The following is a 21804-nucleotide window of genomic DNA, read 5'->3' as shown; positions in this document are numbered from 1 at the left end:
AATTGCCAAAAACCAGATGAAAAATTTCGCTGTTGTGATCTGAATCTGATCAGAAGCCTTTATTTCCTTTGGTCAGAATTTTTCTGACCCTGTTTGGCAACAACCAGATTACCCCTTTAATTTTGCGACTGGTTTTTTTATTGTGGTGGGTTTCAACTGTTATCATCAGACACACCTTTATTTATACAATGAGACATTATTGATAAAGTTATACTAGCAAAAACTCGAAGAATACAATTAAGATAAAGGTGAAATTCAAAAGTTGAAGAGATGACTTTGTTGTGGTTTCTGGAGTTTGTACTGTTGTTGAAGTTACTGTAGTCGGAGAGCTCACATTTCCTTCTAAAAAAAGAATGATAAATTGAATATTAGCTTGCTGTATACCTATTCGGTAGTATTGCAAGTAGTAGAATCCAAAATCGGTTTTCGCATGATCCATGTACATGACAGTGTCGTTTCGATAGTTTTGGAAAAAGTCAGCATAAACTGGCATATCTTTGGAGAATCTAAAAAGTTTTCAAAAATTATTTTTTTCACTCTACCAGCGACCGACTCACACTTCAACTTTGCAATCTATGCCATTGCAACTAGTCACAGTCATATTGGAACTCATATCTGATGTGGTGATCTGAACGCCTCAGATTACCTAGGTCTGAACTTGAGAATCTCAAGGTACCCTAGCTTACCATGAATCCAGAAATGCCATCATGATTAGGAGTGTTATTGAAGTTGATAGTGGCGTTATCACTGACACGCTGACTCATAGTATATCCAGTTGTCGTTTCGCTTGTGGTCTGATAAGTTGTCATATCATTCCACTCTTGAGATATGTTGAATTTGATACTGCCCAGGGCTCGAACATAAAAGGAACGCAGTGAGAATTGGATTGGTTCAATATTATTGATGAATCTGAAGAAACAATTCTATAAGAATAATATATGAAGAGCTTACATGGTGTCTGGCGTTTTCACAGATGGAATCATCCTTACTGGGTTTCGAAAAATCATTCTCTTAGTAGTCTCTTGATAGGTTGGATCACTGTACCCATCTCCAGGTACTCCACGATACATAAAGAAAGTTGACGTCGCTGGCTGTACGAAACTGTCTAATCTTGAGTTATAAAATGGCTTATAGTTCTGATCTGGCTCTACTCGCTTATTCAAAAGAACAAGCGTTGTTTCATTGTTAGCTGATCGGTCGATAGTTTTAACTTGATCGGACACTACATAAACCAAAAAGTTGGGATCCTTTGCCATAGCTGGATTTGAGATGAATAGTATTCCACTCAAGTTTTCAGTTACATCTTGAGTATTGGTAGTTGCAATTGTGATATCACTGTTAACCGGTAACCCAGTGCTGTAACCATCGTCATCAAAATTATTCAGAATTTGTTGCAAGGTTGTAGTAATCCCATTCGATGATAATGTGATTCTGCTTAAGATGACAGCCTTGTCTGAGGCAGCAATGTAAAGTTTTGAGCCATCCTGTTAATTAGAAACCTTATCAAAAAAGTGAAAAGCCTGATTACCTCCACATTATTAATTTTCGTTGGATTTGACGAATTATATTGGTAAAGCTCTACAACAACAGTCGCAGTACATAGTCGTACGATAGCAAGAAAACACAAAGTGATAGGAATCATCTTCGGATGATTCTAGACACACATTTTTGCTGCTTTTATGCATTTTTCCCTACATGTGTTATCATTTATCATCCAGCCATTTTTTACGAGCTGTCGGTGTGTGTAACCAATGAGAAAGTGATGCGAACATTCATGCAAAGTGAGTCTTCATGCAATGTTTCATAATTTTATCATTTTTGAAAGAGAGGGGGTGTTGATTAAATGATTAGAATAAGCTAATCTTATTTAGAGTATCAGTAGAGTGAGTACAACAAAAAATGAGAAGAAACTGAATGGAGATCGAACAACGCTGGTAGTTGTAGCAACGGTGGCTGAAGAGGTGGTGGGGGAACCAGCGGTTACTGTAGTTACAGTTCCTGCGTTCACAGTTGATACTGTAGATCCTGGAGGAAAAGCAGTTGTTAGAGTACTTCCTGCTGCTTGAGTCGGACCAGTTCCAGCGGTCACTGTGCTTCCTTGTGGTACTGTAGCTCCTGATGTCGCTACGGTTGTAGTCATTGGAGTTCCAGCATTGCCTGAATCAGAATGAAGCCGTTGATACAATCAATTTCCAACTTACTGTTACTGAAATACTGGCAGTAAAACGTTCCAGCAGAAACATCAGAAGAGCTGACTGTCAACGTTTGTGCAGAGAATTTAACTACTTTCACCAATTGAGTTGCATTATTTTGGATGTCATAACTGTAAAAGTTTTGATAACTTTCGGTTTGAAACGAAATAGATAAATACTTTTGCACCGAATTCTCGTCACTGCCATTGAAGACAAAACTGACCGTGGCGCGAGGAGAAGGGTATGCAGAAATCTAAAAATAGGAAGTTGCGATAAGCACAAATTGAACTTAAAGTTTACCAAACTGCCGAAAGTTTGCGTATTCACAGGATCTTGTTGAAAGTTAACAGTGTGCTGATTGAATAGGAAGGTACCACTAACAACCAATCCTGTGGTGCTCACCGCCGTTGTAGTGTAGTTATGGTTGGGTACTGTAACAACAGCGCTTCATGATTAAATCATTATGGTTTCCCCTACCATAAGTATTCTTCATAGTCATGCTCACACTTCCGGAGCTAGAAATATACCAGTAGTCTAGACCGATTTGCAGTGGTTCAACATGATCAAAAAATCTGAGAAGAGTTTTAGAATGAAAAATGAAATTGGGTAGATCTCTCACAGTTGTGTTGTATTCAGAAGATTCCCATTTGAGTCGTAGTTGTTGTAATTGAATGGGTTCCTAAAAAACTGATTGTTGGTGGCTTGCTTCCCGGGAATTCCCCATTGGAAAATAACTGTTTTGTCCTGGAAATTAACAAAAATAGTTATCAACTAGAACGCTCTTAACATACGATATCCATTTTAAGATCAGACACATATGTAGTTTTCTCTGATCGATCTACGTCGTCGGGTGGTGTGACCAACTCAGTATTGAGAATTACTGTAGTTGCTTGAGCACCACTCAGAACAATGTTATGGGTGCCAGTGATCACATAGACTCCGAATGATGGGTCTTGAGCTTGTTGAGCTGTGGTCACATACAAATATCCTGTCAACGCGTTTGTTGCGGAATCTGTATTGGTTGTAGTGATAGTTAATCCTCCACTGATCGTAATTTTCTGTGGGATTCCGTCTGGTTGCACTGCTGCCAGATCAGAAAGTCTACAACCAAATAATTCAAGCTTAAGAATGCCGCTTTTGCACTTACAAGTAGGGTTTCCCTCCTGTCACCAATTGGATATTATTTAAACTTGCTACGGCATCATTAGAGGCAACATACAGGCTTCCTCCTTCCTCCACATTATTTACCTGGTAGTTCGTACCATTCGTGTAATCTTTCAAAATCAAAACTACTGGGTCCGCAGCAACATTAGAAACAATAGTAGCAGAAAAAAGAAAAACGAGGATAGAGCAAGCCCGCATCACTGCTGAATGAAGGAATGTTTATGGGAAACGCCTTACACTCTCGCTAATTTAAGCCAATTTCAAGCTGCTGCTGATAACACAGGAGTCACAATTGTAATGATGTTCTGTGTCTTAATTCCTGACCATGACGAGGAGTGGAATCAACAGGAACCGAGAGTCGATGCTAGAAATAGAAGAGCAAATTGTTTCGAGAGTTTCAAATAAAAAGAAAAAACGAATTAAAGCTAGAGCGAAAATCATAATAATCAAGTTAAAAATATTTCGAGATCTGGCGGTATTTGTAGTTGTAAACACTGTAGTAGTAGAGACGCTACTCGTGGATTGTGTTGTTGTCGTTGTTGTTGATGTAGTGGGCACCAATCCTCGAGTGAATCCATAATATTGACAGTAGAAAGCGCCAGGAATCATATCTGCTGAGTTGGTTACCAGTTTCGAAGCTTGCATATAAGTGGTCAGCAAGGCATGCTTCACAAAAGTGTCTTCGTTGTAGCTGAAAATTTCCGGAGAATAAAACTTTTTAGGTACGGTATATGTCGTTGTGGGACCTTCGGCCACGCGATTTTCTGAACCTAATGCTAGAAAGGAAACCAAATTATTTTGGGAGCATAAATAGGTCAACGTCGTTCCTTAAGTATAACGGTAGCGATAAGAAATGACTAGATGATATTTTTTAGTACTGAAAGTGTCTTGCAGTGACTCAAACATCCAGAAATTTCAATTTTTGTTTCTCTGTTAACTGATGACCTAGTTCTGGAACCAGCCTGAATGTAACTTTGAAAAAAGACTCAAGATAGTTTGAAATGTGAAACATCAGAGCACATTACAGATTGCGATGACAGAAGACGGGTCCAGATCGGTTAACCACTACCCTACAGTTGACGAGATTCTCAATGTCGAGTCACAACAAAGATGCAGTGTATGTGGACGTGTGTTCCAGAATTCGTCAGCTTGTCGATTCCACGAATTGAAGATTCACTCGAAAACGGATGCTGCTGGCCCGAATGAGGCGCGGCTTTTGAAACGAACTTCTGATGAACAACGTAAGATACCTACTCAGCGACTAGTTAAATTTTAAAATTTCAGCCATCAGAATGAAATTCCACTGTCCAGAATCATCGTGTGAGCACAAAGTTTTCGATGGGCTACGATACTTGAGGCAACACTACATTCGATCACATGCGGAGAAGAAGTTCACCTGTGAACGATGTGGGCTAAAATTGGCACTGGAAAAAGATATCAACTACCATAAAAAGCACAGATGTTCTGGATTAAGGAAACCCAAAGGTTTGTGTGTTTTTAAGATGAGAAAAAGAACAAAAAATTGAAATGCAATGATCTTTTATTAAAATAGAATCGTCGTTTAGACGTGCGAGAAACGGCGTCTGTATCCTCCTTGAGCGGCTGGTTGAGCCTCGACAGCGGCGGTACGTGGTGGGCATGGGCAATATGCGGCGTCTTGTCCTGGAAGTCCAGCACCTCCGGCCTCTCCGTCTTGTCCTGGAGCTCCAGCCTCTCCGTCTTTTCCTGGTGCTCCGGCTGGTCCTTCTGGTCCGGCGTTTCCTGGGGCTCCGTCTTGTCCTGGGGCTCCGTCGTTTCCGGCTGGTCCAGCTGGTCCTTCTGGTCCTTGTGGTCCTGGGGCTCCTTGTCCGGTTGTCCGTTCTTTCCAGCGGCTCCTGGGGCTCCGGCTTCTCCGTCTGCTCCTGGTGCTCCAGCATCTCCTTGCTCTCCGGCGGCTCCTGGTTGTCCGTCTTGTCCTGGGGCTCCTGGGGCTCCAGCCTCTCCGTCGGCTCCTGGTGCTCCGGCTGGTCCGTCTGGTCCGGCTGGTCCTGGCTCTCCGGCTGGGCACTTGATGCATCCTCCAACATCTTGAGAGTTGACGATTCCGACTCCGTTGACTCCATTCTTTCCGGCTTGTCCTGGAGCTCCATCGTCTCCTGGGGCTCCTGGGGCTCCTGGTGGTCCAGCTGGTCCAGCTGGGCAGTTGTTTGGCTGACCTCCGCATCCGCAGGTTCCTCCCGATCTCTTGTTACGTCCGAAGATAAGGTTAGCCTCGACAGTTGATCCAGCTGGAACGATCATGTCCTTCCAGGCCTCGTTGGCAGTGTACTGAAAAAAAGCTTATTTAGTACCAATCAAAAGTATTCTAAAACTCACTCTGAACTCGGTCATGTCATCCATAACATCGTAGTACAAGTCGTTGATATCCTGGAGGAGCATTCCAGCGGCGACCAGAGACACGAGAATCGTGACTCCGGAGAAGAAAGACGCTCCGATAACGATGGCTTTGGTACTCATGTTGAGACTGAAGTCTTCTTCCGTGTCCGATGCCTTTTATATGTGTCTCTGTTCCCCAAAATGGGCGGTATCGTCGGTGTGGTAGCTTACCTTGAAGCCGATGCATATCTTTGTGTAAGATCTTGATGTTTCCTACGGCAGGTGTGTGTATGTCTGCGTCTCTTTGTAAAATTAGATTTTATCGTAACAGCGTCAGTTTTTGGCAGTTTCTGAAGCCAGAGGGACGGTGACATTGAAAATTCAGAGACATCTCATTGAAAAGTCGATAGACTATAATTCTTTCATAACACGAGTACGGTAATAACTCCAATAGAAGACCAACCTATACTTGAATTTTGAACTCAATTATCTCAATTTCTATGAGAGATAGCAAAAATCTGTCAACTGATAAAATGGTTTTCATAATATCACAAAAATTTTATCAGTTTACAGATTTTTTATATGTTTTGTAGAAATTTAGATAATTGAGCTCAAATGTTTGATACCCCTAAAGTTCAAAATAATAACGTTTTGGAAGCTCAGATATTTTTGAAATTGAATAATTTTGAATAGTTCATCACACATCCCATTATAGTTTCCTTCCTTCATCCTAAGTTCCGACACTTCGTAAACAAGCCTAGCTGACAGTGTATATAATCAAGTTCTTCTCTTTTTTTTTCTTCATCTCCAACGATTTTCATTACGCAACATTCTGTTGTTTTCCGCTTTTCTCCCTTCTCCCCCCGTCGGCAAAAGAAGAGGTTGAAAAAACTGAACCTCTTACGGGCGCCTGGTGGCAGTGTCACAAAAATTAATGTCCGTGTGTGGCATTGGGCACGATATCTAAGCGATTGATCTGTAAAAGAATAAGTCCCCTCTGTAGTCACAAGGGGTACCCAGGTTGTTTGAAAGAAACTGCGAAATTTGGCTGCATTGTGATGACCTTGTCGAGATTTTCAATAAAATAATGAATAGGGCATACACCTCAACACCTGTAATAGAAGGGCGCCCACACAATTTCAAATTCGAGCTAATTTATCCCCTATCCATGTCTACCCGGGCCACTCTATCCTTGCTCTTTGACCTCAAGTATCTCAATTTCTAGAAGACATAACAAAGATGTGTCAACTGGTAATATATTTGTGAAATTATGATAAACAATTTATCAGTTGACAACTTTTTGATATCTTACATAGGAACCTAGATAAATTGGCTCAAAGTTAAAAGTTAGAGACCCTTCTATTACAGGTTTTATAAATTCAAATAAAATGATAATTGGGTTAATGAACAGGAATTGAATTTAATCTATTCTTACAGATACGGATAACAACTTCCCAAAAGCGAAGAAGCTCAAAAAGCACGAATCCGCAACAAGAACATTTTTGGAAGAGGCTCTAGGATCAAGCTCTATGGTCCCGATTATCTTACTTGTGCCACCCGAAGACGTGCAGAAGGTTGTAGAATCCGTTCAGAATAACTTCAAAGCCACTCTGGTCGACAATTTCACGGAGGAGCCAGAATCTGGGAATTTCGCAGAAGTCGCAACTCAAGTGCAGATGCCTTTTAATGTACAGAATCAGGATGTTCCAATGTATGCAACTGCTTCCACGTCGACTTCGTTCGCCGCTCAGTACGATGAGCAGGAAGTGACGTTTTGCGAGCGGGGAACGATGATGACCGAGGAGGAGCCGTTGCGATACTTTAGTCCGCCGTATGGAGCGGAATTTGGGGATTTGAATCCGCATGAAAGGTGAGGTAGAAGACTAATCAAGATGCCGTAAAACCTGCGATAGAATGACCCGCACACTGTGAAGTTTGAGCTCAATTATCTCGGCTGCCATAAGAGATATCAAAAATGTGTCAACTGATAAAATGTGATAAAATGTTTGGGACATTATGATAAGCAATTTATCAGTTGACTACTTTTTCATATCTTTTACAGAAACGGAAATAAATTGTCTCAAAGATAAAGTCAAGGGGCATTTCTATTACAGGTTTTACGGTAGTTTTGTCAAAAAAAATATTTTAGTGGACCTCAACAATTCGACTACTCTTCACAACCATCTACATCCCAACCTCAAACTAGGAACCGTGGAACGATGTTTGAAAAGTAACCACCTTCCTCAATTACCGCATTTCTCAATCTTTCTCTCTTCCAGCGTAACCACTTGCAATACGGGCACTTCGATGATGGGCGAACAGTTTCCAGACTGCACACGCCACATATACACCCAGACTCCAAACTATCCGATGGGCTCCTCAGATCCATCCAACTGGTCGTGGTCCAATACCTGACAACTGACTTTTTGCTCTCTTTTCCACCCCCTCCTATTTCAACCAACTTGTCTTTCCTCATATTTTGCTTTATTGTTTTCATCTAATCATGCAGAAATCCATTAAGGATTTTCCCTCTTCTTCCCTTGCCCCAACTGCAAATCATGTAGAAATATGTTAGTTTTCATGTTCTGTATTTTTTTTTCCAAAACTTGTCACACTGCTCCCTCATAAAACGTTCTTCTTCTACTTCTTCTTCTCATTCCCAAATTCATTTGTGTGATATCATTTGTAAAACAAACTGCCCCCTCGTTTTTATTGCTTACAAATTGTGCTTCTGCCAGAAGAGTTGTTGCCATTTTAGGAGCGGCTCGATGAGATTAGTGGGACAGATAAAAGTTGGGGCCTCTGAGGCAAAGCCTCCGTTTTTTCGTAAGTTTGTAGACTTCCGTGTCTCTTTGTTTGTGCTCTCCCGGGCGTCTCCAAACTAATAAGAATGATTCTGGAAGTGTATAGAATTCGAAACACACAAATTTGAATATTGTTTGGTGGGAGAGACACACAATGACGTCAGTGTGTGATTTTGGAGGAAGTTTTGTAGCAATATGTATAATTAGTAGACAAAGAAATTATAAGAATCGGCTGGAAGCATGAATATCAAAAGAGCAAGATTTGTCTCAAAGAACACAGTGGTCTTACATTTTTGTCTTAAAGGCGCAATAGAGAACTACCGTGTCTTATTTTGACTTTAATTTCCTTATTTTTCGAGTATTTTCATCGTTTTAATTCATTTTTGTCCGATTTACATCGAAAAAAAAGCGAACTACCGAATTGTTTAGGCTTATTTTGATTTTATTTTACCCATTTTAACGATGTAAATCGGAAGAAGTGAGTTTAAATGATGCAAGTAGTTGAAAAACGATGAAAATTGTCGGAAAATTGAGAAGAATAGGCTCAAAGATACGGTAGCTCGTTTTTGCGCCTTTGAGAAAAATTTAACGGGATATCCGCTCTCATCCTTGAAGTCTATTTTTCCCTTTATATTCTGAATGAAAATCCAGAATTGTTTTGTTTTGTAAATACATCCCTCCGTGGATGGCACGGTTCAATGACTAATTCAATCAGAGCCATACAAACACACATAAAAAGCATTGTGACTAATCCACGCGAACATTCCGGGCCTGCTTTCATATTCAGTTTATTGGGGAGAGAGGAAGCTTCGTTGGTACCAATTGAGGCAAGACCTCGAGAGCTCTTTGATTTGAGGAAAAAGCTGGAAAAATTAAAGGCGCAAGGTTGAGGGATAGATGAAGCACCTAAAAGAATTCATATCTGAACAAAGTCCAATGTTAGAGGGAGCACCAAGAATTTACATTTTTATTCGATTTCGAGTTTTTTTTTCTCTGGCGAAGTTTGAAGCTGAATTTCTTTGAAAAACCAAGTTTCAGATCTTTTTTCGAGGGGAGGGAAAGCTCATTTCAATGTTTTTCAGAAAGCCTAATTTTAAATTTTGACATAACACTGAATTAGATTTTTCATAAACACCAAGATATAAACTTTGTAAAGTATTGTTTAATGTTTCGCTTTCATAGGAAACAATTAAAAAAATAAATCACTGAGTATCAGTAATAAATAAAATTTTGGAACCTGGCAGCCTACCGTATTTCCTAAAATTGAAGCCCGCCCAAACCGCCATCTTTGAGCCTATATATCTCCTTTTCTGTGAGAGATATCACAAAAAGGACAACTAACAAAATGTTGTTCATAGTTTCAAAAACATTTTGTCAGTTGACCACTTTTTGATACCTTTCACAGAAAGCGAGATATTTGAGCTCAAAGTTGAATGTTAGGGGCCCTTCTATTGGAGGTTTTACAGTATTCCTAGTATTCATACTGATATTTCATATTTTGGAATGACTTGATTTGAACCCGGTTTAGTCTAGCCATATCAACTTTTATTATTGCCAAAAATAGAGCTCTCAACTTGTCAAGAGCTCTCTGAAGATCATATGTTTTCGTTGGTCAACTTTTTGGACAACTGCTCCTTATGTCGAAGAAAGAGCAATTTGTTTACGTGTAGCACAAGAGGACTACTCTGTAATTTCAGTCAATTTCAGCCAATTTCAGTTCATTGATCTCTTGTATTTCCTCATTGTCACGAAATACACCATATAACACCTACTTTCTTTTTGTTCTTCCCAAAAGAAGAAGATGTTCTGCAAATTGCACTGACAACGAGTTCCTCATTTCTTTTAGCTTTGACCCCATTTACGCATTCTCTCATTTACATAGAAATACGTATTTGACGTGGATGCGTATTCTGATATTCTGAATTCATCAACGAGGAAGTGAAGGAATGATGAGTTTCAGTTATTTTTTCATTTTTTTTTCATCTAGTTTTTTCTTAATATAATGACAAAAACATGAAATTCTTAGAAACACTTTGTTATGATCAATGTCGAGGAATCTGAAGCCCAATTAGTTACCAAGAATTTTCAAAATTTATTAATATTATTGCTAGTGCTGCTCCCTCGGGTTTTGTTGCTTGAACTTCAGAATGTGTTCAGTGTCAGTTTCAGGCTGATTCCTTGCGAAGTTTGAAAAAAATAGGGACAGACAAAAACAAGTAGTAAAAGGAGCAGCAAACTGAATGGAATTTTCTAGGGGCCAAGAAGAAATCGAAAGGTAACCCTCAAAGATGAAGCTTCGTGTTCTATCCTGATTGTTTTCTTTTTTTCTCACTTGGGTAACCTGATATCTATCACACTTTGTAACTTTTCTTCACTTTTTTCGATGATTAATTTGAAAGATTTGGAAAAAGCGGAAAAATTGGTTGAAAATCTTGTCCTTTCTTTACCTTTTTCTTGAATTTCTTCCTTCTAGTCACATTGATAAACCGGGCTTTGAGCGGGTCCTTGCGGGCCCTGCTATAGTTTTATATAGAATCGATATTTTTGGACCAACTAAAACAGATATGATAGAACTGGACAAGTACTACAAAATGATAATATTTTGATTACTGTACCTATTTTATGAACAAAGTTACAAGTCAAAAACCATTCCAGCTAGCTTTATGACTTGTAACTTCGCTCATAGACAAGATACAATATTCAAATTAGTATCAGTTTGTAGTACTTATTGAGTTCTGTAATATCTATTTTAGTTGGTACAAAAATAATGATTCTGAAAGAAACTATGGCTCTATGAAGCCGAGAAGGCCCGCCAGCTCCGTTTACAACTACGTTTCTGGTACAATTTCCCCGCTTCTCCCGTGTGGTCTTGAGCCAAAATAAATGGTCTGTTCCGTCCATTTACAAACTTTGGTTTCATGAATCCTCAACACTTTTTTCCTTATCCGTTCCCCAAGGGGAATACGCAATATAAAAGGTCGAACAAAAAGAAACTTTAGTTTTTCTTTCCTGAGCCATTTGGGGGCGGAGCTTAGCAGAGAAGCTCTTCTCTCGTTTTCTTCTTTTCTTTTTTTTCGCCACGAGAGCGTCCGCCTTCTTTTCTCACCTTCAAGCACACTTTCCGCTTCACTTCCGACCATTTGGCCGCATGCCAGAAGTTTTTTTGTTTCTTCAAATTATGCATCATTCTTTTGAATGTATAGGATTATTTTATTCCTTCTCATTGACATCATCATCATCATCGTGAGATTCAAATTTCTCAAGTTTTTGATACAAAAAAGAAGGAGGGGATTAGAAATAATGTGATCATACATCTTCTAATACTTCCACTCCTTTTTTTTCCGAACCTATAAACTCAATTGTACTTTTCCCAATTATAAGAATGACATCTTCTTTTTTTTGAGTTCAAAGTAAACTATCGAGTTTTTTACTTTGTCAAATCCTAAGAATGTGATTCTCAATGTTCTTCACCCAAATCTCGATTCATCTTAGTCCCTTCCTGTTGCTTAAAGTACTCTTACATCGTCCAAGTATTGTTATTCTTCCATCCTGAAAGATTGATTGACCCTTTTGGGACTCTACCCGTTTTTCTCTCAGATTTGGACAGCTGATTTTTGGGCACAGAGGGCCAGCAACTTGGGAGAAGAGGGGTTGTTATTTTATAAACATATTCCAAGAATGTTCTCCTACTCTATAATTATTCTTCTCCTCTCAACAAGGCTCTTATGTTTTGAACTGATAACTTGTGTTAGTTGAGAGTAGAGTAGAGTGAGAAAAGTGCTAATTGAGAATATTTTATTTTGCTGGTACCTTTGGAAGTTTGTTGTCAAACTCCAAGTTATAACTTATAGACGTACCAAAACGGGACCCTGGCGAGCTTTTGCGGACCCTGACATAGTTTTTTTTTAAATCAATATTTTTAACCAATTAAAATGGATATGATAGAACTGGACGAGTCCTTCAAAATGATACTATTTCAAATACTGTATCTTGTCTACAAACAAAGTTATAAGCCAAAAAGCTGTGCTCGCGTGGCTCAGACGGTTTTTAGCTTGTAACTTTATTCATAGACAAGATACCGTATTCTAAATAATATCATTTTGTAGTACTCATCAAGTTCTATCATATTTAGTTTAGTTGGTTCAAAAATATGAATTCTGAAAGGAACTATGACAGGTCCCGGCTAGGGTTTGTGTTTTGGGCCGTTTTTGAGCCGTTGTTGGGTCGTTTTATCTGTAACTTTGTCCAGAGACAAGATATAGTATTTCAAAAAGTATCGTTTTATAGTGCTCATTAAGTTCTATTGTATCGCATTTGATTTTATCGTTTTTAAAATACCTATTCTAAAGGAAACTGTGCTCCCGCGAAGATCTGCCGAGGCCGGATTTACAAGTATGGTTATAGACAGGTTTGTGTTGTGATTGCTACACAAAGTAGGTCTTCCAGCTTCCAGGCATTTTTTCCAGATAATTAATTAGGTTTTCCAGTTTCTTCATTTGTTATTGTTATTGTTAGATTTCCCATATTTTTCCAGATGTTTGACCCTTTTCCGCTGATTTCTTATTTTTCTGGTCCTGAACCTTCTCTCTACCCCCAATTACCTTCATTCTCTGTCGTCATATATGTACAAACTATGATTTCCCAACCTTTCAAGCTTACAGAAAATGGATGAGAACTCAACGACGCCCGTTCCAATCTCCCCTCTACTTCAAAAGTGCTTTGACGATTCCTACTTGTTGTTGATGCCGGAAATCGAGAGGATTATTAATAATGTATGTCTTTCTGGAGGTTTGATGGTAGTGTGAGTGTGTAGGTAAACGACAACGTGAGTGGTCCTAAGATTTTTTTTTGGTGTACTTCTGCATCCTGAAAAAATGCACAAAGGGAAATCTGAAAAGACAAGTTGTGCATTTGAGGAGTGCTCACGTGGGCTCTCGTAGTAGTAAAGTTATGGAAATTCGGTCAGAGATGAAGGATAAAATAATGACGTCCGCGTAATTAGGTGAGAAGCCTCATCTGAGAAAAAAACTAGGCAAAAACATGGGTGAGGAAAAAAAACACATTCTGATGACAAAATAAGGGAAATCGGATAGTTGAGTTGATGACCCAAAAATAGAATCAGAGTTGCGAGTAACCTAAAAATAAATCAACTACTTGACAAGCACCGGATGTAAACAATCCGATCACTTTTCTCAGGATCACTAGATCACATTCTTATTATTTCCCCGGAATTTTGTCTTTTTAAGTCGAATTTCTGAACTTCAAAGGTTAATGTAAGAGCTCTAGAGAGTGCAACAAAACCATCGAATTTGAGCCAATTTATCTCGGCTCCTGTACAAGATATCGAAAAATGGTTGATTGACAAAACATTTTTGATATTATGATGAACATTTTGTTAGTTGACCACTTTTGATATCTCTTAAAGGGGCCGAGATAATTGAGCTCATAGTTTGGCTGCGACGAAGTTTGGCGGCTCTAAGGGGGCGCTAACTTTCAGCCGATTTTTTCGGGGGCTACGGTATCTTATCAAAAAAAACTTCAGTCGAATAAGTATTTACTTTGAAATTGTGTGCTAGTTTATAGTCTGTTGTTCCCATCCCAGTGCATCTGGACCATCAATCATTTCTTCTATTGCACTCTCCCAGCGTGCTTGTGTTAGTGATCTTTATAATTATTTCATCCGTTGAATCACGTATTTCAAGAATTCACCGATAAAAAATTTCTAAACAACACTGGTGTGTGATCGCTCGCTTCTACGGGACGGAAATATGATATTAGAAAAAAAAGAAGTAGAAGGCGTGAGAGATTTGTATCAGACACCCATCTTTAGAGCCATTTGAGATACATGTTGTTTTACTCTAGCCTTCAGGTTCAAGTGTTTATTCGGCTAGGGCTCCTCGTCGTGACTAATTCCGGTGCTCTAGAAGTGATCATCTCTCTGAAAAGTCATGGTTTTACTTCTTCTTCTTCTTCCCGCGGTGCCTTCTTCCTCCTATAACGCCCCGGAGAATCCAATTAATCGCGTCTCCGAATTGTACACTTGACGGACGTTTTGACGTGTTTCTTTTGGAGGGATATGTGTGCACATGTTTCGTGTGCAGTGCTGCACAAAAAGAGCACAGGAAAGTCCCCCGGAAGATGCAAGGGGCCACGTTTTTAAGAGCCACTTTTACGATGACCCGTTTTATTAGGTGCGAATAGCCCGTTAAACCACAAAGACATGAGGAATTGGGCGGAAAAACAAAACAAGTCTAGAAGGGAACTCTGAAAACTGGAAAACCTGTAATCCTCTTGAATTTGACTTAATTTTCACCGGTTCTTGAAAAAAACATAAACATGATCAAGTATGAAAACCATACTTGACTAACGGGACCTAGCACAACCATAGATGATACTGTTTGGAACACTGTATCATATGCCGGTCAACAAAGTTTCAAGTCACACAGGGTTAGACCATATAGGCCTGACTCTATCTGTTGTTTCGGCCCTCGTGGACAAGATACAATTTTCAAGTAATATCGTTCTGTAGTACTTGTCGAGTTCTATCATATCTAATTTAGTAGATCAAAAAAATTGATGCTAAAAAGAACTCATGCTGAGCCCGATTTAGGTCCGTTTTTGGCCCGTTTTCAAGTATGATGAAAACAGTCACCATGGCTTTCGTGAAATTTTGTCAGTTGATTATTTTCAAAAATTACACAAAACCGAAAAATGTTATTTACTTGTTGTTTGATGTGAAACAATCATTTAACTTGATTACTTTATTTTTCTGCAAGATAGAAAACTACCAGCACCACCAATACTCCAAACAAGAGTTTTTCCTGTTTAACATAAACTCACATGAGTTAGTCACCTTTTTTCCAACAGAAAAAAACCAGACTTCTAAAATGTATGTTTTTTCCTCTTTGAACCCACTTCAGTAGAAACCCCCCTTCTCGATTTCCTGCCTGGTCTTCCTGCTTGCGTAGTTTGGGAAAGAGGGGAAAAGATTGTGCACCCCTCTGGACCAAAAAACTTGAGAACATTTTTTTTTGAGAGTCTCTAGAAAAATAAGCGAGGAGTTCGGTCTCAAGGGAGAGCGTCTGAAAAAAAGATGAATTGATCAAATGGGACTTAGTGATGACAGAAGGAGATATGAGGCTCTGTTCCATAGAGGGTAGCAAAAAAAAGAAACGATTTTACAGTATATCTTCCCAATCCAATTCATGATCACCGTCGTTGGAAACCTCTTGACCATGACAGTACTTCTTGGCGGACACATCAAGAATCGGTTGGGATATATCTTGTTCTCTGAAAAACTCTATAATTTAATTTCCAGGGCAAATCATCTTCTCACATGTCTCGCTCTCTGCGATATACTTGTGTTTTTCATGATGCTCCCCCACTACCTCGCTTCTATTGACATGTTCGCTCGTTCGTGTGTATTCCGTCTTTTTTATTTCCACTCGAAACCCAATTTCGGAGCACTGATCAACTGGTTTTCAGCAGCGGCTATTTGGTTCGTATAGATAGAAAAAATAGACAGAGAGAAGACCTCTTTTTTGTTTAGGTTTGTTTTGGCTGTTTCTCTGGAGCGACTTCTGATCATCAAGTTTCCCTTCCGATCATTGGATGTCAACAATGTAAGGGTTTATCGATCTCCAGAAGGTTATCTAAAGGTTCTTTTCAGGGAAAACAAATTATGGTTGTCTCTGTGGGTATCATGGTTTTTACTTTGATTCTCACCAGCTATCATCATCTCTCTCATACGTGTGTTAGCTTTATTGCTTGTCACGGGACCCAGATATTGGGAAAGTGCTACTCGAACTCCGATGATATGCACGGAAAGAAATTAAATCCAACATCAGCACTTATCAAAAAGTACCTTCACATGTCTGTCTACGCGAATGCTATTTTGGCTGTGCTCCTTCCGATTTTTGCTGTCGCCGTTTTGAACATCTCACTAATCCGGCTGGTGAAACGTCGGAGATCTGAAGTAAGTGAATTTCGAAAAACAACCGGGAACAACCCACTCATTTAGCCTTAGGGCATTTCGAGTTTGCACGAAAAAGAAAACCAAATCTTTTGACTTTTCAGGAACTTCTCGTCCGAAATGCCGCCGGACCATCGAGCATGGCTGAGCAGGAAAAGAAAATGACACACACAGTGCTGGCGATTGTTTCATGCTTCACACTCACACAGGGACCATCAGCCATTGTTTTCATTTCACAGAAGATTTTCCCACCCAACCAGTAAGACTTAAAAACATACTTGAAAACCGGGTCGTGCCAAAGTTTCTTTTAGACTAAATGTTTTCAGACTAACTGAAACAGATATGATAGAACTCGACAAGTACTACCCAATAAAACTAATTGAGATACTATAGCTTGTCTATGACAACAAGTTACAAGAAATAAAGTGCGCGGGGAGGGCCGTCCGGGACGGCCGGCCTGTTTTCTTCCATGTTGTTTTGTCTGTAACTTTCTTCATAGACAAGATACAGTTTTCAAAATTTATCATTTTGTAGTACTCGTCTTGTTCTATCATTTCTAATTTAGTGGTCCAAAAATATTGGTTCAAAACAAACTACGGCAGAGCCCAGTTTTGGCCCGCTTTTGGCCCGTTTTTGATCCGTTTTCAAATATGATGAAAACGGTTTCGATGGTACTAGTAAAATTTTGTCAGTTAATTATTTTTGAAAGCTAACAAAAATTTCTAATTTGTAATTGCTTTTTGTTTGATGTTAAACCATCATTTAACTTGATTACTTTATTTTTATCCATGTATGCTCAACACAAGATTTAATACAAATATAACAATTTTTAGATACACCATCTACATCTCTGTGGTTGCCAATCAACTAGTGCTCACTGGAAAAATGCTGAACGTAGTTTTGTTCTGTTTAACATCTGAAACCTTCCGACGACGTCTATGGCAGACATGTCGCTTCTGGTGCCAGCTCATCTTCTACGCAGGACGCAGCAAAACGTCGAGGTAATCGAAGTTCTCGTAAGTCAAAACATGCACATTCACACATAGGGAGACACAGATTCTCTTTTTCGTTTCGTTTTCCAATACTAACTCTCTCTTGATAATGCGTGTATGAATGTGTATGTATATTGACTGCATTTTTTCTGTCAACTCTACCAATTTGCATAGACATAGATCACACAGACTTTCAGGTCGAACTTCACGCGTTCAAAGTCGGTCATCACTCAAAAAACGTCAATTGTCTACTCTCCATGCTCCCGAAACTTCTCTACAACCCGAAAGATCAGCAGTTCAAGTGTGATTAGAGGGGGAGCTGCTCCGTTGGTCTCAAATCCATCAACCGACAGTTTCCCAACACCACCGGCCAGCACTTCCAGAACCACCACTCAAACAACACAAGTTTAGAGAAAATCTCAATTCATTCTGTCTATTTTGATCTCTGTTCATTTTTGATCTAATTCGCGTTTTCCGGGTAAATCCATAAACCCCACTTCTGATATTTTTATCTTGATGATGAAGTAATTTATAAAAAAACAAAATTTATTCAAGGTTATAGTATAAAACAGAAACTTTTAGAAAACATATATACATTAAAAATAATAACATCATGTGCAACTAGTTGTTGTCTCATCTTGGGACAGTCCGGAATCCAAGCGAGTACGATAGGGAAGTGTCTGACGGGATATTGACAAGGTCCTTGATTTTTCTATGGAACATGTAGAACACTCGTCTTTAGCTCTTTCCGCTGGAAGCAAAGTTCCAGTATCTCTAGAAGCGCCGGGAAGTGTGTTCGCTGAACCTCGTCTCGAACGAACGGTGCGAAGAGAAGAGGATCGATCGTAGGAATTCGAACGCTGATGATCCAAAAATCGTTTGCCGAAACTACTTTGTGATAGCTGAAACCAATGGATAGTTATACTCACGAAACAAGATTTTTCTTACTTGTAAATCGGACTTCTGGCGTGCCTTTGCGGGTCCCTAGTCTATCTTAAAATCATATTTTCTAATCCAACTGAATCATATATAATAGAAATCGACAAGTACTACGAAACGATACCATTTACAATACTCTAACTTGTCTATGAACAAAGTTAGGAGCCAAAAAACATCCCTATCAAGCTTGTAAGTTACACTGTTACAGTTTTATGGCTTATAACTTCGTTCGTAGACATGATACAGTGTTCCGAATATTATCATTTTGTAGTGATCGTTCAGTTCTATCATATTTACTTTTGGTTGGTTCAAAATTATCGGTTCCAGAAGAAATTATGCCAGGGTCCGGTTTACAAGTATGGTTTTCCCCACCTTCGGAAATTTCCTATAAATTGCTTTGAAGCATTTCTGTCTAAAATGTTCAGACGACAAGCAGAATAGTATGAAATTGATAGTTTTGCCAGTTACAACTAATGAATTGGTTATGCTGAAGATTGCATAGAAAGTGTGACCTAATTCGTATTCCGAGAAGAGCTCATAGAGTGCCATGAAGGCAGATGGTCCTTGAGTGAGTGAGAAACAAATACCAATTGATATCACGGTGACTGTGACTTTCTGTCGCTGTCGCTGGAAAATAATTGGGTTTGGGAGAAGTACCGTAAAACCTGCATTAGAAGGACCGGCCCTTCTATTGTTCCAAGGTACCTCAGGAGGGCTTTACAGGGACCCTTCAATTAGAGGGGCTTTTCTATATTTAGGGTAATTTTTTCCGGAATTCTTCATCGAAAGTTTTGTGATGGGAAGCTTTTATTACAGAAGGCTCTCGGAGTGCCCTTCTATTAGAGGGAGCCTTCTAACACAGGTTTTACGGTAATAGATAATTCAGTACCACTTGACTTCTGTTCATAGTAGCTCCTCTCATTGATTCGAGTCTCGGAGAAGTCCAGTTGATTTTTAGCTGTCTTATCATCAGAACATTCAATAGAATCACAAGGACTATTGGAACAAAAACCACCTGGAGTTATTAAATTGAAAGTCATATTCGAAAGATATCGACTTACAAGGATAGCATTCAAAAAAGTAGAAAATCGGAGATACACTTTTTTCACATTACTCGGTGTCACCCAATCTTTGTTTCGATACGTTTTCTGATGCCGCATACCCGAATAATAGCAAAAATCCAAAAGTTGAGTTCCGTTACAGAACTCTTCAATCACACAGTCCCATTCGAAGTGGTGATAAACAGTGAGCAGACCAGTTGTTACAAAAATAGATGATAGTACTACTACCATTTTGCCACGTTGCCAGTAAAGTTTCGCACGAAATGGCGACCGGACGATGAGATAGCGTTCAATGGATACTGCTAGAATTAGCCTGGAAAAATATTTTTTTAAATGAACTAATTTTTGAAAATAGAAAAATGGGTACCAGATAGCTGCAGCACTCATCCAGTTAGCCACGGCGGACATGTGTTGCTTGGTATTCAGATAGAAATATCTTAAATTACATCAAAACCTGTAATAGAAGCGCCCCCAGCTGTTTGAGCTTAATTATCTCGGCTCCTGTGCAAGTTACCAAGAAGGTGTCAACTGATGAATTGTATATAATTTTATGTTAAGCAATTTATTAGTTGACTACTACTTTTTGATATCTTTGACAGGAAGCGAGATAATTAAGCTCAAACGAGAGAGTCTGGGGGCCCTTCTATTACAGGTTTTACGATACCCTATGAAAATATTTCTTACCTGAAAGTAACATCATAAGCAATTGTATCAAATGCAGCTAGACAATGTGGAAGCATTACCAACAGAAATGCCAAGTCGCAGAATGAGACTGCAGCCAGCTGAAAATCGCCAATTTCAATTTAATTTCAGCTAAAAAAGAAGCAAAAGTTACCATATCGCTGGCAATATTGGGTACTTCATCGCTGGCAAGTACCCAAAGATTTAGCGAGTTTCCAAGAAGGCCTAATGCGAATTGAAGTGGGAAGACGTACTGCCAGATGAATCTGCAAAAAAGAAATTCCACCTGACTCGATCTGAAGTTAAAATCTCACCGACTCAAAGGATCTCTAAAAAACAAAAGTTGTGCTTTTTTCAAGCATGCCATACAAGAATGATTGAGTGGAAATTTGAAATCGAAATTCAGTGGGGGGAAACCGAAAACAGAGGAGAAGAGGGAAAAGATGCGAAGCGCTCACACAGAGTCTGTATTTGCATTTTTCGAGACGATCGAATTATGCAAAAACTGCATATCGAACAAGTGAATCTATGACCACAGTAATTTGGTAAATTCCAGGGCTGAAAATGGACTGGATTATGAAATCTGAACGTTATTTTTAGAGGGAAAAGTTCATGAACATGGGATGGGACTATCAAAACTGGAGAAATAAATTCAAACTTGTAATAGAAGGGCTTCCTATCTTTCAACTTTGAGCCAATTTAAAACGGTTCCTATCAAAGATATTAAAAAATGATCAACCGATAAATTGTTTATCATAATATCATTAGTGTTTTGCAAGTTGACACATTTTTGATATCTTGCCTTAGAATTGAGGTAATTGAGCTCAAACATAACAGTGTGGGGGTTCTTCTATTACAGGTTTTACGGTGATATAATTTAAGATATTCCTATCTGAATAGTAAACAACACATGTCCGCGGCGGCTAACTGGATAAGTGCTGCAGCTATCTGGTAACACTTTCCTACCTTCAAAAATTAGTTTATTTTAAAATTTTTTTTTCAGGCTAATTTTAGGGGTATCCATTGAACGCTATCTCATTGTTCGGCCCTTATTTTGGACCAACCTTTAATGGCAACGTGGCAAAATGGTTGTAGTACTATCTACTATATCAATCCAAACTCGGAACCTCCACTCCCGAAGAATGTGTTATTTGGTTCCATTCACTATGCGAAGGTTAACAGATCCCACACAACGTGCGTCCTGCAATATTCCAGTCTAAACTTCTGATCGAGACCTTTCATGTATACTTAAAACCTTAAAAAATAAACTATTCCATTCCCCTTTCGAAAATGCTATGTTGATCATAGCCCTTATTCACTTGTTGTTTGATTTCATAATTTTCAGTATGTTTTCCAACTTAAAGGGCAAAACATCAGAAAGTACTGGAAGTATATCCACAGGGACGCTGAAATGCTAAATAACTTCAAAATTGTACTTTCATGCCTTCTTTGCATACGGAACTGATTTAAAGTGAAATTTTCAGTCATTTAACATTGCAGCTTCTCTGTGGGTATACTTCCAGTACTTTCTCATGTTTTGCTTTTTTTTTAAATATTCAAATGAAGTTTTGAAAACTTTGTATTTTTGCTCCTTTTCTGTTTTTGGTTCATGAGTTCCTATTTTCTCTGGAAGTTTCCTTTCTA

General features: G+C 39.0%; 7 protein-coding genes across 7 annotated transcripts; 3 read left to right on the top strand and 4 right to left on the bottom strand.

Annotated features, from left to right (window-relative positions):
- Positions 1-208: 208 nt before the first annotated feature.
- CBG13565 lies at positions 209-1642 on the bottom strand (the record flags this gene model as incomplete). Its single annotated transcript, XM_002634975.2, has 6 exons — positions 209-342; positions 385-506; positions 558-628; positions 687-909; positions 952-1484; positions 1529-1642. The coding sequence occupies 6 exons, from the start codon at positions 1640-1642 to the stop codon at positions 209-211; spliced, it is 1197 nt and encodes a 398-aa protein (XP_002635021.2).
- Positions 1643-1867: 225 nt separating this feature from the next.
- On the bottom strand, positions 1868-3554 carry CBG13564 (the record flags this gene model as incomplete). Its single annotated transcript, XM_045236421.1, has 8 exons — positions 1868-2157; positions 2202-2323; positions 2372-2445; positions 2493-2623; positions 2670-2764; positions 2812-2936; positions 2984-3293; positions 3340-3554. 8 exons carry the CDS (start codon positions 3552-3554, stop codon positions 1868-1870), a joined length of 1362 nt encoding a protein of 453 aa, XP_045095200.1.
- An 835-nt stretch (positions 3555-4389) lies between these two features.
- Positions 4390-4882, top strand: CBG29111 (the record flags this gene model as incomplete). The annotated part of the gene is made up of 2 exons (XM_045236420.1): positions 4390-4597; positions 4641-4882. The coding sequence occupies 2 exons, from the start codon at positions 4390-4392 to the stop codon at positions 4880-4882; spliced, it is 450 nt and encodes a 149-aa protein (XP_045100820.1).
- Cbr-col-107 lies at positions 4854-5852 on the bottom strand (the record flags this gene model as incomplete). Its single annotated transcript, XM_045236419.1, has 2 exons — positions 4854-5663; positions 5712-5852. 2 exons carry the CDS (start codon positions 5850-5852, stop codon positions 4854-4856), a joined length of 951 nt encoding a protein of 316 aa, XP_045095199.1.
- A 60-nt stretch (positions 5853-5912) lies between these two features.
- On the top strand, positions 5913-8126 carry CBG13562 (the record flags this gene model as incomplete). The annotated part of the gene is made up of 4 exons (XM_045236418.1): positions 5913-5928; positions 7149-7581; positions 7861-7941; positions 7991-8126. 4 exons carry the CDS (start codon positions 5913-5915, stop codon positions 8124-8126), a joined length of 666 nt encoding a protein of 221 aa, XP_045095198.1.
- Positions 8127-13179: 5053 nt separating this feature from the next.
- Positions 13180-17890, top strand: CBG13561 (the record flags this gene model as incomplete). Its single annotated transcript, XM_002634971.1, has 8 exons — positions 13180-13287; positions 15700-15785; positions 15834-16013; positions 16065-16137; positions 16185-16490; positions 16592-16746; positions 17321-17488; positions 17677-17890. 8 exons carry the CDS (start codon positions 13180-13182, stop codon positions 17888-17890), a joined length of 1290 nt encoding a protein of 429 aa, XP_002635017.1.
- Positions 17891-18090: 200 nt separating this feature from the next.
- On the bottom strand, positions 18091-20527 carry CBG13560 (the record flags this gene model as incomplete). Its single annotated transcript, XM_002634970.2, has 8 exons — positions 18091-18381; positions 18791-19045; positions 19308-19433; positions 19480-19792; positions 19847-19915; positions 20164-20261; positions 20315-20426; positions 20475-20527. The coding sequence occupies 8 exons, from the start codon at positions 20525-20527 to the stop codon at positions 18091-18093; spliced, it is 1317 nt and encodes a 438-aa protein (XP_002635016.2).
- Between the last annotated feature and the right edge of the window lie 1277 nt (positions 20528-21804).

Source organism: Caenorhabditis briggsae (assembly GCF_000004555.2).
Source record: "Caenorhabditis briggsae complete genome, chrIV, whole genome shotgun sequence".
In the NCBI taxonomy this organism is placed as follows: Eukaryota; Metazoa; Nematoda; class Chromadorea; order Rhabditida; family Rhabditidae; genus Caenorhabditis; species Caenorhabditis briggsae.
This window is presented reverse-complemented; position numbering and strand designations above follow the sequence as displayed.